Raw genomic sequence first — 14,612 nt, 5'->3', positions numbered from 1 at the left:
ATATATATATATATGTATTGATAGGTTATGGAATATAATTAGATGTACTAAAATATTTAGCTACATTTTTCTTGAGCACGTTAAACCACTCAGGGAATATTAATTCAGTACATTTTATACACGACTATATACAGTATTTTATTTGCTTATTCTTTCCAGTAAATGTAGAAAAGCCTAAATATTATGAAAGGCAATGTTTTTGCTTCAGTTAAATATCATCCTCTATTTGTCAAGCTTTGCACAGTACATCCAAACTAAAATGAGATAATTGGGAGGTAGTCATAAAGTCAGTTTGAATATATTATCACAAGTATATGTGAGATAATATTTGTTTTAGAAAGATTCTCTTGCATTGTAAACTCAGTCTCATTAGAGACCGCATTTAAAAGGCTTATAAAGTTACTCATTAATGTTATCTTGTTGTATCTCCACAGCTTTTTCATTAAAGAAAATTCAGCAGAAAGCATTTTCTCTTGATAGCAAGAACCAATTTGCAATAAATGTTCTGGAAACCACTAGGGAAACCATTACTGAGGTCTAATAAAAACAGACAAGCGTAACTTGTTCTATATTTTTGTTTCAATCACATACAGATGAGACCCCGCTCTCAACACCAACTGCGAGAGACAGCTTTGACAAACTCTCTCTGTCTGGACATGGACAACCGCTACATCCTGGTTTTCCTTCTCCCTTTCTTTTTCCTGATGGGCTGTCTTCTATAGAGACACTTCTAACTAATATCCAGGTAGGCCTATCATCTAATGTCTCACAGTATGCATCAGATAATAAATAAATGTTGCAAAATATAAATATCATTATGCTGGTAAGTAGTCACATAATACCACATAATGCTCATATGTATGCAGTGTGTATGTATGTACATATGCCAACGATAAGGGTTCCTGAGCAAATTTAGATCTTTACCCAATAAGATGGTACCAACCATATGCTAAGTGATGTGTAATTCCCTTAAATATACCAACACATAACCCAGAAGCTTGGCCTTACTATGAAGAGATTTTTGGGCTCTAATGCCTCCTTCCCACATGTACCAAATCTGATCCAAAAATGTAAGTAATGGTCACACAGGCAGTTGCAGGTTTCAGTCATTTCTTTTTTTCGAGGGAGGGGTAGAAAAGTCCACCAAAAACCGTACATCTAGAAAGTGCTTCATTTTGTAAGTAAAAATGGCACAACCAAAACGCATTTAGGCAGATTTAGTATTATATTTTGTGCTATATTTTACAGGCAATACACCATATTTATGAAGCCCTCGCACCACTTTATCACTCATTATTAACACAAAATTCAAATTATTCCAACTACCAGCAAACATCTGGCCACTGCGTTTGAAAGCAAAAGATGAACGCTTTGAAAACCTGACCTAAATGCTATGTGAACTGAAACTCATATATGGTCAGCCGTAAGTTTCTCCGGTGATATCAGCTGTTTGCTTTGGGTTTCAGAATATGGACCTGTGGCAACTGATCACCAGGCCAGCTTCATTTGAAATAGGGTTGTTGTGGTGAGACAACCTCATTAATTAAACATTCTCTTTTATATTCCTTATTAGGGAATGCTAGCTAGATAGAGAGGGATCCCCTGCTCGGGACCAGTGCAAAGTTAATCTCTGGAAAACTACTGGTGTCTATTTAAATCTATGAAAACCCATTGATTTCAATGCACAACATGTCATACAATGGTTCAGAACAGCAGGACACATGATGATCTCGTCTTCAGTGGAAACCCACTAAATAAAAATGATTTTTTTGTTTTTAATAAAAAATGTGTATCAGTGTGATTGGTGCAACTTTGTAATTACTTTTTATTAAAAATCATTTTTACGATTTCAGATAGAGGTGCTTTGTATCCTGTATACAGAGCAGCTGTATCTTGCACTGAGACCTGAATCCGTCAGGTGAGCTTTCACTAAACCCATCAATGCCGCAGGCCTGACAGATACAGGTTTCAGCGCTATATACAGATTCTGTATACAGGATACAAAGCAGCTGTATCTGGAAAAGTAAAGATAATTGTTAATAAAAAGTAATTACAAAGTTGCAACAATCACACTGATTTTTTCAAAGGTGTACATAATCTTTAAAACCACTGACTGGTGGAGTGAATAACTTTAATGTTGTTACAATGGTGCCTGTCAATGGATAATATATATTAGACAGCAAGTGAACAGTTGATGTGTAGGAAGCAAGTAAAATTAGCATGCATAAGAATCTAAATGACTTTGACAGGGGCCAAATTGTGATGGCTAAATGACTGGGTCAGAGCAAAACAGTAGGTCTTGTGGGCTATTCCATGCAGTGGTTAGTACCTACCAAAAGTGGTTCAAGGAAGGTCAACCAGTGAACTGGGGACAGGGTGAAAAGAGCCCATGAGCGTGGGGAGCAAAGCATAGCCCAGTTGGTCCAAACCTAAATAGCTACTGTAGCACAAATTGTTAAAAAAAGTTAAGTTAATACTGACTATAATAGAAAGGTGCCCATGTTGACCCCTGTTTACCGCTGAAAACTCCAGAAATGGGCACGTGAGCATCAGAACTGGTTCACGGAGCAACGGAAAATGGTGACCTGCTCTGATAAATTGGATTTTATTTGACATCATGTGGACGGCCAGGTGCATGTGTGTTGCTTACCTGTGGAAGAGATGGCAACATGATGCACTATGAGAAGAAGGCAAGTTGGTGGAGGCAATGTGATGTTCTGGGGAATATTCTGCTGGAAATCTTTGGGTCCTAACATTATTGTGGATGTTACTTTGACACGTACCACCTACTTTAAAGAGGATCTGTCACTAGTTTATCAATGCCCTATCTCATAACTAAACTAATAGGTGATATGATGCTGATAACTACAGTTTCATTTTTTTTTTTAAATGTTTATTATTTGCAAAGTTATGTGCCTTTTTCTAAATATGCTAATGTGGCTATATGGGAGGTAACTCTTGCTTTTCATTCTGGGTGGTGTAATGTTTTCTGTATGACGCTGTCCAATGAGCATACAGCTTCTCCCCCTTCCCTGCCCAGAAACACAGGGTGATCATATAGTATACAGCTTCCATTAACTGTGTTTTCAACTGGTGATACGTCCAGTTGTTTCACAGCTAGAACAGAGATCCTGGTGGCATTAGAATCTCATCTTTCATATTGTTCTAGGTGGTCCACGGCCCGAGATATAGCTGCTTTAATTGACCCCCCTTCCTACCCCAGCCTCAGTCTCTCACATTGTGTGAAGCAGCTTCATGCTGATAGGACAGCGTCAGAGGCTGTGAGATAGCTGCACCTCAGAAGAAACGCTGGTGTGGACACCCACTTGTCTAGTATAGCCTCATTGGCATATTTAGAAAAAAGCTCATAACTTTTTAAATAATAAACTTTTTGGGACACAAGTTTCACTAGCATTATTAGTGTGTCATTGCCTGTTAGATTAGCTAGGAGAGTGGGCATTACTAAACTAGTGACAGAGCCTCTTTGACATTGCTACAGACCATGTAAACCCCTCCATGGTAAAGGTATTCCCTAATAGGAGAGGTCTCTTCAGCAGGATAATGCACCATGCCATACTAAAATTGTTTAGAAATGCTTTGAGGAACATTGCAAAAAGTTCAAGGTGTTGAATGGCCTCCAAATTCCCCAGATCTCAATGGAAAAAATCATATTCATAGAGGGTCCACTTTGCAACTTACAGGACTTAAAGGATCTGCTGCTAACGTTATGTTGCCAGGTTACCCAGGACACCTTCAAAGATCTTGTGGAGTTCATGCCTTGAGAGTTAGATCTGTTCAGGCAGTAAGAGGGGAACCTACACAATATAGGGCAGCTGGTTTGAAAGTTATGGCTGAACCGAGTATATATACACAGTATAAATATATCTATATATATATATATATATATATATATATATATATATATATATATATATATATATATATGTTTTTATATATATATATATATATATATATATACTGTGTGTATATATATATATATATATATATATATTTATTTATTTGTTTTTCTAAACAGCCATTAACTATTTTTTTTATCATTAAGTTCAATAATATTATATATAAATATTGAGTACTGTATATTCTACATTGCTTCGGCATTATATACAACGCTTCTAAAATGATAATCCCACATCAGTCATTTTAGCTAAAATGCCAGAAAATAGTCACTTCAAACACAAAGATATATTTTGTTAATTCTACATGTATTGCGTGCTATTCATTTATGTAGTTTATTCAGCTTCTGATAATACAACCAATCAACACATTAAGTGGTGCCAACATTGGCATCTTGCTAAATAATCTCTAGACATTGCATAGAGAGTACATCTTTCAAAGATAAGTCAACAAGATCAATCAGAGCAGAAAATTAGAATTTAGTATCTCTGAATTAAAATAAAGCTAAACTAAATTTTTAATTGGGGTGATCTAAAGGGGCACTTCATGTAATGATCTCTTTCATTTGTTGCTAATTGTTTGTTGCTGATGAAGTACAGTAAAACAAAGAGCATTGCTGAATAATGCAAGTAGTTTCAAATGAAAGATTTGCTGTCCTGTTACAACAAAAAGGCAGCAACTAAACACAGTTTTATTGTAAATTTTTCATGTTCTGTCCGTGTACTTCATGACAGTTGTATCAATGTAATATCTTATAATGTGACCCAGATTCCAGTCTGGTAATGTAATTCCTTATTATAGGGTTATTAAACCTAAAGTACCAAATTTTTCGGACTATAAGACGCACCTGACTATAAGACACACTCAGGTTTTAGACAACAGAAAATAGGAAAAAATGTAATATTTTACTTCTATTACAAAGAAAAAACTATTGGTTAAAAAAAATAATTTGTTGAGTTTCACCACATTCTGAGAGCCATAACTTATATTTTTCCATAGTTTGAGTGGGGTGAGGGCTTAGTTTTTGAGGGACGAGCTATAGTTTTTATTAGCACCATTTTTTTGGTACATACGATTTTTTTTATCACTTTTTATTTCATTCTTTTTAGCGCTATGGTGACCAAAAGACAACGATTCTGGGGTTTTAAATGTATTTTTTTTTTTTTTTACGCCGTTCACTGTGTGAGTCAAATAATGCTATATTGTAATAGTTTTGGACTTTTATGGACGCATGTTGGTTGGGTGTTTTTTTTTTAACTTTAAAAAATTTTTTACACTCCTGAAAATGTATCTAACTTTTTTTACACATTTTGTTAGTTCTCCTAGGGGACTTGAACCAGCGATCATTAGATCGCTGGTACAATACACTGCAATACATGGATGAGTTACGGAAACAGCGTAACTCACCGAGCTATGCAGTTTCCGTAACTCCCATAGCAGTGAATGGCAGCTACCGAAGCAGCATAGCATTCTATAACTAAGTTTCTGTAACTACTATTCAGTTCTATGGGAGTTACAGAAACGGCATAGCTTATCGGGTTATGTTGTTTGCGTAACTCTACCATGTAACCAGGAAGTGGCCGGAAGACAGCGGTACCGGGTAAGATAGGACGGGGTTTAGTGGGCCCTGTTCTAGAGATAGATGTGGGTCCCAAAGGTGGGACCCGCATCTATCTGACATTTATGACATATTTTGTGGATATGTGATAAATGTCCTTCATGTGAAAACCACTATGAATGCCGCAGTTGCTATGCGGCATTTAACTAGTTAAATGGCCAGGAACATCGCCATCGCTGTTCCTAGCCGTTAGAGCAGCGTGTCAGAAGTTGACACCTGCAGTGTATGGAGCGGGCTCAGTGCGTGAGCCCGCTCCATACATCATCCCCTCCCCGCTCCATGATGTTCTGGCACATCACGGGTCGGGAAGGGGTTAAGTAAGGAGCGGTCAGGGGGTACAGCGCTGCCGGATCCCTTGACAGCCGACTATAAGACGCAGGGACTTTTTATCAAGTTTTATTCTTAAAACTGCGTCTTATTGTCGGAAAAATACGGTATTTAGCTTATAAAAATGCAGCTGTATAAAGGTCTTTTTGGAGCTTCTCAGAACTCAACATACTTGAGATAAAGCAAGGACTATGGGAGCAAATATTTTTCTAGATTTCCTGTCAGTCATCTCATTGAAGAATACCCATCCTCACAGCCTGAAAGGGCTGATCATTGTGAACATTAGATTTTATGTATCTATGCATGAAATCTTGATAATGTAGACAAAAAGGGAAACAACCATAGGCATTTATATCCACAGGATATACTGTACCATAAACATCTTCCAGGTGAGGTGACCGCTGCCTTGGCTGTTTCCATAACTGATTGACTTGAATGGAGAGAGCCACAGACCTATGTGACCAGCTCTCTGGTCAATTTCTGGCTGGATGCAGCGGCCACCTCACCTGTTGGGATGGGGTGCAGGGACTCCATTCTTCCGATAAGTGGGAGTTGCAGAGGTAGGATCCTTATTTATCACAGATTTCCAACCCGTTTGTGATCTATTTTTCCTATTAAAATTCCACTTTAATTAATGAGTAACTTGCTTAAAACTGAGGTTGATCTCCTAATATGACACAGTATAGTAACTAAAAGCAAAATATATATTAATTTAATATACTAGTCCTTCTCCATGAATTGGAATATCATCAAAAAGTTAACTTATTTCAGTAATTCAATTCAAAAAGTGAAACTTATATATTATATAGATTCATTACACACAGAGTGAACTATTTTCAGCATTTTATTTTCTTTTGCTAATTATGGCTGACAGTTAATGAAAACCCAAAATTTTGTCTCTCAAAAAAATTAGAATATTGGGTAAAAGTTCAAGATTGTAGACTCATGGTGTCACACTCTAATCAGCTAATCAACACAAAACACCTGCAAAGGTTTCCTAAGCCTTTAAATGGTCCAACAGTCTGGTTCAGTAGGCTACACAATCATGGAGACGACTGCTGACTTGACAGTTGTCCAGAAGACAGTCTTTGACATTGAGGGTAAGTTACAAAAGGACATCGCTAAAGAAGATGGCTGTTCACAGATTGCTGTATCCAAGCATATTAATGGAAAGTTGAAAGGAAGGAAAAAGTGTGGTAGAAAACGGTGCACGAGCAACAGTGATATCGGCAGCCTTGAAATGATTGTCAAGAAAAGGCCATTCAAGAATCTGTGGGAGATTCACAAGAAGTGGACTGCGGCTGGAGTCAGGACATGGGCTACAACTGTCGCATTCCTTGTGTCAAGCCACTCATGACCCAGAGACAACGTCAGAAGCATCTTACCTGGACTAAGGAGAAAAAGGACTGGTCTGTTGCTCAGTGTTCCAAAGTCTTGCTTTCAGATGAAAGTAAATTTTGCACTTCATTTGGAAATCAAGGTCCCAGAGTCCGGAGGAAGGGTGGAGGGGCACTCAATCCAAGTTGCTTGCAGTCCAGTGTGAAGTTTCCACAGTCAGTGATGGTTTGGGGAGCAATGTCATCTGCTGGTGTTGGTCCACTGTTTTATATCAAGTCCAGAGTCAACGCAGCCGTCTACCAGGAAATTTTCAAGCACTTCATGCTTCCCTCTGCTGACAAACTTTATGGAGATGCTGATTTCATTTTCCAGCAGGACTTGGCACCTGCCCACACTGCCAAAAGTACCAGTACCTGGTTTAATAACCACAGTATCACTGTGCTTAATTGGCCAGCAAACTCGCCTCACCCAAACTCCAAAGAAAATCTATGAGGTATTGTCAAGAGGAAGATGAGAGACACCAGACCCAACAATGCAGACGAGCTGAAGGCCGCTATCAAGAAAACCTGGGCTTCCATAACACCTGATCGACTCCATGCCAAGCCGCATTGATGCAGTAACTCATGCAAAAGGAGCCCTGACCAAATATTGAGTGCATACACTGTACATACTTTTCAGTAGGCCAACATTTTGGTATTAAAAATCATTTTTGAAATTGGGTTTATTTAATATTCACATTTTTTGAGAGACTAAATGTCGGGTTTTCATTAACTGTTAGCCATAATCATCAACATTAAAAGAAAAAAATGCTGGAAATAGATCACCCTGTGTGTAATGAATCTATATAATATATGAGTTTCAGTTTTTGAATTGAATTACTGAAATAAATAAATTTTTTGATGATATGCTAATTAATTGAGAATGACCAGTATATATATATATATATATATATATATATATATATATATATATATATATATATATATACATATATATATATATATATATATATGCCTCACCAGTTACATTAAGCATACAGTGAGAAAATGTAGTCAAATAGTACTTATGAAAGTGGGCACTATTACTTTCTTTAATGATTATGTTATTAATTAATACACGTGAAACCGAAAAGATATTGTTAAAAAATCGAAAATGGATATTGTCCAAATGACAGGGAGGTTTCGTTCCCAGCATGTATCTGCTTTGCAATTCATTTCAATAATTACTATACAGCATTAGGTGACCATACAAGGTGATAGTGAATGTAACCTTGCCTGGTCAACCTATACTATAATTGATCAAATTAATCAGAAGGAAGTCCATGCTGTGAGTAAAACATGTTTATTTGACCCTTTTCCTCCATAGGATCATGTGTATCATCCAAGAAAAGCTAGATATCAAAATTATTGCCTTGGTAGTCCTTTTCAGCCTAATTTATGTATCCATATGTGTTTTTCTGTTATTTTATAAATGAAGATTATCAATCTCATGTTGCAGTAGTGGCCCTGTTGCCCATAGCAACCAATCCATGCACATTTTCCTTTTTTCAGAAGTGTTTAGTAAATGAGAATTGAACAGTGGTTGCTATGGGGAACAAATACTATTTTACTTTGAGATAAATTAGATATATGATAAAATGTGTAAATTTTTCCTCCAAGTACTATTAGACCATATAGATTGGAGACATGTAACTAATGACTTTTTTTTGACAATATTATAGTGAATTGTAATAATTAATTTGTGATGACCTTTGATTTCTTTAAACTATTATATTATTTTTCTTCGAAGCTAAGAAAACATCGACATAGGTTTATCACTGCTAAATATTAAATGTAAGATCACGCACTTGGGACGGGAAAATACTTGTCACCATTAGTTACTGAATAGGACAACACTGGGTAAAACTGACTAGAGAAGGACTTAGGAACTTTAGTTGATAGTAAACTTAACTATAGCAACCAGAGCCAAGCAGCTGCTGCCAAAGCACATAAAATCATGGGATGCATCACAAGAGGCAAAGATGCACATGAGGAGAACTTAGTTCTACCATTTTATAAATTAATATTGTGTGCATTTTAGGGCACCAGTGCACACGAAAGACATAGTAGAGCTTGAGTGGGTTCAAAGGTGGACAACTAAAGTAATAAATGGAATGGGTGGACTACAGTACCCAGGAAGATGATCAAAATCAGGGTTATTTAATTTAGAAAAAAGACGGCTGAGTAGTAACCTAATAACAATGTATAACTGTAACAAAGGTCGACACTGAGATCTCGCTCATGACCTATTTATATTCAGGACTGTAACTTTAACAAGGGGGCATCCTCTACGTATAGAAAAATGAAGGTTTTTACACAAACATAGAAGGATATTCTTTACTGTAAGAGCAGTGAGACTATGGAACACTCCGCCAGAGGAAGTTATTGTGAATTCCCTGAAAGAATTAAATAAAGGCCTGGATGAATTTTTCAGTGTAATATGGCCAATGACTGTTCAAAAAGTTGAATTGACTTTTCTTGTAGGGAAGAGTAGTATGATATTTTTTTTGTACAGTAAAATATTTGAGGAACATCTATTGGGACAATGATAACTGTTTTGAAATGTATACTGTATATAGAATACAATATATGCATGGATTATAGAATAGTCATTGCTTGTATATTTAAATGTACAATGTTAGTATATTGACAGTAATTCTGATTTATTTTGCAGGGTTTGTTAAAGGTTGCAGTAGATAATGCAAGAGCGCAAGAGAAACAGGTGCAAATGGAAAAGACTGAGCTGAAGATGGAACTATTCAGGGAACGAGAATTGAGGGAAACCCTAGAAAAACAATTAGCAGTAGAACAAAAGAACAGAGGTAAAATGTCTATTTATCTGTTTTATTTGTATTGTATGCATTCTTTGTCACTGTTTCAGGCGTGTTTGTGTGTGTTATCTCTCTAGAAGACAGCCCTCAGTATTACGGATCTGTAATAATGATAACATACTGATACAATATAATTCGTAATACGTCCGTATTACAGATCCGTATTACGGACGTTTACCAATACGCTCGTCTGAAAGAGGCCAGATAGAGAGTGAGAAAAACTTGTGTTGCCGCTCCCCTCACTAATTGCAAAATGAATGCCATATTTATGAAGGTCCCACGTCACTTTTTCAGATACAAATGGCAATTTTAATAACCAATATTTTCAGGCAATTTGTATATTAATAAAATTAGCATTCTAGATGGAAAGATGTCATTGTACTGTGGAGAACTGAGATTTATTACTGGAAAAGCTGACATATAATAAAATAGTATCTTTATTCCCCTACCTGTGTACTATAAATATGATATACCATTATATATTTGCGATATATAACAAAATATTGATTGATTGATTGATTGATTGATTGATCTAATTGCATTTTTGTCTGTCAAGCTGTAAACTATGGCCAATTGCAGCAATCCGTATACATGGTCAGTCGTTGAGAACTGCAATCTCTGGCTTCAGAAATCAAAATCAAATTTATATCTATCTAGTTTATGCAGGACACAGATCCAGTCCCTCATATATTGGTGCTAATAAAGGCCTGTTTAAAAGCAGCAATTATCACTAATATCCAAATTATACCAAGCCTTTATTACTGAAAATGTTTTGTTCTGTATATGTGCAAAACAATCATTGATGAACTTCCATAATATAATTACATTTGATCATTCAGTCATAAAAATGATTACTTGTGTCTGTGAGACATCGTTGAATTATAATATGTAAATAAATGGTCGTCCTTTGACTTTTCCCTACTGTACTATACACTCCTGAACATTGAAATTGCAACACCAAGAAGAAAAAGTTTTGGAATTGTGGAAATCACAGGATCGATAGACGTGTTAATGATATTCAAATGATCAAAAAATGAAAACAAAATATTCCAAACCTCTTGATTTATTCAGTATCGACTATGAGCGCCATGCACAGAAATACATGAACTTACACGCCTTGGCATGCTATCAATGAGGTTATTAATGGACGTCTGAGGAATATTATGCCACACTGAATGCACTTGGGCACGCAAATCATCAAGATTGGCTTCTGTCAGCTCCCTGTGCAATTGCCGTCCAATGACGCCCCAGATGTGCACGATAGGAGACAAGTCCGAAGATGCTGCAGGCCATGGTAGCACGTTTAGGCCACGTAGGATGCTCACAGTAGCACAAGAAACATGCGGTCTGGCTTTGTCCTGTTGAAAAACGGTTTCTGGGACACTTTGGAGAAATGGCCGTACCACTGGTTCCACGACCAAATCAATGTAGCGCTGAGCTGTTAGTGTACCTGAAATTAAGACTAGAGGGGTCCAACTACCATACATTATGCCATCCCACACAATAATCCGAGGAGTAGGACCAGTGTGACGTTCCCTTATGAAGGCCTCTTCATGGCATTAACCACATGGTCTCCAGACCAATCTCCGGCTGTCATTGCGTCCGATACAAAAGTGGGACTCCACGCTTAAGAGGATAAATCTCCATTTCATCCTCCATCCATCTTGCTGTGGACCATGATAGCCTTTGAGAGTGGGGACGTGTGGTCAATGAAACACATATAGCTGGACGTCTGGCAAACGCCTTCTGATGATTTGTGTCGACACTGGTTGCTGCCCTAGGTTTGGGATGTGACGTCCAATTTCACTTGCAGTACAGAATGTATCACTACGCATTATTCTTCTAATCAGATGATCCGTCCGTGCAGAGGTTCGCCTCCGTGCACCTCCGGGACACGCAATGTTGAACAGCGCTGACATCTCGGCCTAGGCGCGTATAATCTGTCAAACTGATAAAGCAAGGTTTATCAGTTCATGGATTCTGTCCCTTTCAGTTTACGCCAAGGGGCGATTAGGGGCACGCAGACAAACAGGAGGCATCGCACAATCATCCCACACCACTTGATCTGATCTTTGAGGTTTCATGTGGCTAAAAAACTTTGCTTTCAATCTGGCGTTTATGCCCCTTTCACATGCCACAGATTGGAGCAAGGTGCTTGAAAATCTGATCTTTGCTAAACCTGCTACTTCCTCGATTTGCATAACCTTACGGCTAACCCTTCTTGGTGTTGCAATTTCAATGTTGAGGAGTGTATTACTACTACGATCAAATAACTGAATAGGTAGTATGTATGATAAAGGAATAGATGTAAACATCCATCTTAGATTTCTAAAAAGTTTTCAGCTATTGCTAGTTGCTGGTATATGGACCATTAGATCAGACTCAGTGTAGCCACATAACTATGAAATAAAGGAATCTCAATTGTTTAAAGATGCCCAGAACCATATTGGATAGATTCTAGTAATTGGCCCTACATTACATATTTAGCAAATGTCATGTTTATGGAATGTATGTAAAATAGATTCTTCATAGATAATCAAGTCAAGAGAGTCAAATCTACCTTGACAGTCATTGAGAAATTGACCAAGGCCATATTTGTGAAGTCGCTTTTTTGACTCAGCTCTGAGACCCCCACCCATCTGACTTTATGACACATTGTATTTTGGAACACCCTGCTAGGAATGTGCAACACAGATGCAATATTCAGTACTAGAATTATTTCACCCAGGTTGAGTTTGACAGACTTGCTAATTGTTTGCTGTTCGCCGGCAATTAGGATGCATTGGGTTCATCAGTTTGTCAAGTTTGAGATTCCCTTTTGGTGAAGTTAATAGAATAATAGGATAATGGATTCCCCCATTATATTATACGAACTGGTGAATCTTTGAAATGACAAATCAGGCAAAATGATTTGCTTATCTCTATTTACAATAGTTTATATTATAGACTATGACGTTATTATTTATGTTTTTATACTTTTAATAAATAAAAAACTGACTAAAGTCATACATGTACATCTTTTTACTGTGGGTGGAGACAGACTAATGTATGTCTTAGGTGTCTTCGGATTCTTGTGATAAATAAGGAATACTTATAGGTTAAGTGCAGGTCAAAGAATTTTCTATTTTCTTAGTATGTGATTGGAATACTATAGCACATGACAAAGAAAGTCCATCACAGTAATTAAACTCATGTTTCCTGTTTCAGCAATAATTCAAAAAAGACTTAAGAAAGAAAAAAAGGCAAAAAGGAAATTGCAAGAAGCATTGGAATTTGAGACAAAACGAAGAGAGCAAGCTGAACAGGCACTCAAACAAGCGGCGTCATCAGAAGGACTCAGAGTCCTTAATGGTAAGGCTGTGCTCAATAGGTTTCTTGTATCAATGGTGTCCTTTACATGACACATTTCATTCTGTTACCAAATTGTTGATATCTTTAAAATGTTGCATGGCGCTTCTTAATGTTTTACTATAGCATAAACTAATGGAGGAAAACAAAACAACAGATGTAGCCAGTCGAACCAATATGTTTCCAGTACAAATAGTGTTGTTGAAACAAGACATATGTCCATTAGGTCCAACCAGGGGAGGGGAGGGTGGCATGAAGTACCCTTGTAATCTAGAGAAAGATAAAAAAAAAGAGGAAGAGAAGAAGTAAAATAACATGGCAAGGAATGGAGGAAGAAATACTTGGAGCATTGTTCCCCCTTTAGGTTTTTTAAGGGGTAACTAAACGTTCAGCAAACTTCCGGCATGTTATAGTGACATGTCAGAAGTTTTGATTGGTGGGGGTCTGAGCACTGAGACCCCCACCAATCACTAAAACGAAGATGCATAAGCGCTCCCGTGAGCTCTTAGCCGCTTCGTTTCTGTTCGGCTTTTTCCGGAAATCAATGTATCAGAGTACAGGCTCAATAGAAAGTCTATGAGCCTGTACTCGTACAATGGCTTTCTGGAAAAAGCTGAACAGCTTTGTTTTAGCGATTGGTGGGGGTGCTCGGACCCCCACCAATCCAAACTTCTGACATGTCACTATGAACATTTAGTTACCCTTTAAGCCACTTGCTGATGAAGTAGTTCATTGCAAAGTAAAGCTCTATTCCAGTTTTGGCTATGGGGCAATATGTTACTTCTTACCCCAGCGCTCTTTAGATTAAGATTTGCATATGAAATGTCAGTCTTAATACATTTCTGTCAAAGTGCGTGAAAAGAATAGCACCTATTATTTCCTATCAGTCACCTAAACTCACATAATATTATAAAAAATTCCAGTCAGATCATGTGTATAAAATAGCAGCATTCTTTATCAAATAAATGGCTTCCAAATAAATAAAAACAATCTCATTTTGGAATCACAGCTGAATTTCACTGGTGTTCAGCTATTCTGAATGTACGTGCAAAATTAAGAGACCTTCCCAAGGATATCTTCACTTGTCCTAATTTATTGATTTACTAGTTACTGTGTATTAATATAGCACTAACATATTCTGTAGTGTTGTACAGAAAATTCACTTCTTTTATCTGTTTTTTTTATTACAGTCTTAAA

The 14,612-nt window shown here is 37.1% G+C and overlaps 1 protein-coding gene across 5 annotated transcripts in view; it reads left to right on the top strand.

The window, feature by feature from the left end:
* DACH1 (dachshund family transcription factor 1) overlaps nt 1-14,612 on the top strand; it is a 315,224-nt gene that overhangs the window by 283,610 nt on the left and 17,002 nt on the right. For 4 of the 5 annotated variants that reach the window (XM_075852323.1, XM_075852322.1, XM_075852320.1 and 1 more), the window contains 3 exons: nt 594-745; nt 9,911-10,058; nt 13,275-13,418. In XM_075852323.1, the coding sequence (XP_075708438.1) occupies nt 594-745; nt 9,911-10,058; nt 13,275-13,418 (444 nt within the window). The remainder of the gene's footprint in view (nt 1-593; nt 746-9,910; nt 10,059-13,274; nt 13,419-14,612) is intronic. The other variant, XM_075852319.1, reaches the window with a different exon arrangement.

The sequence above is a fragment of the Rhinoderma darwinii genome, chromosome 2 (assembly GCF_050947455.1).
Source record: "Rhinoderma darwinii isolate aRhiDar2 chromosome 2, aRhiDar2.hap1, whole genome shotgun sequence".
NCBI lineage: Eukaryota > Metazoa > Chordata > Amphibia > Anura > Rhinodermatidae > Rhinoderma > Rhinoderma darwinii.
Note: the sequence above shows the minus strand (reverse complement) of the source record. Positions and strands in the feature narration are given on the sequence as shown.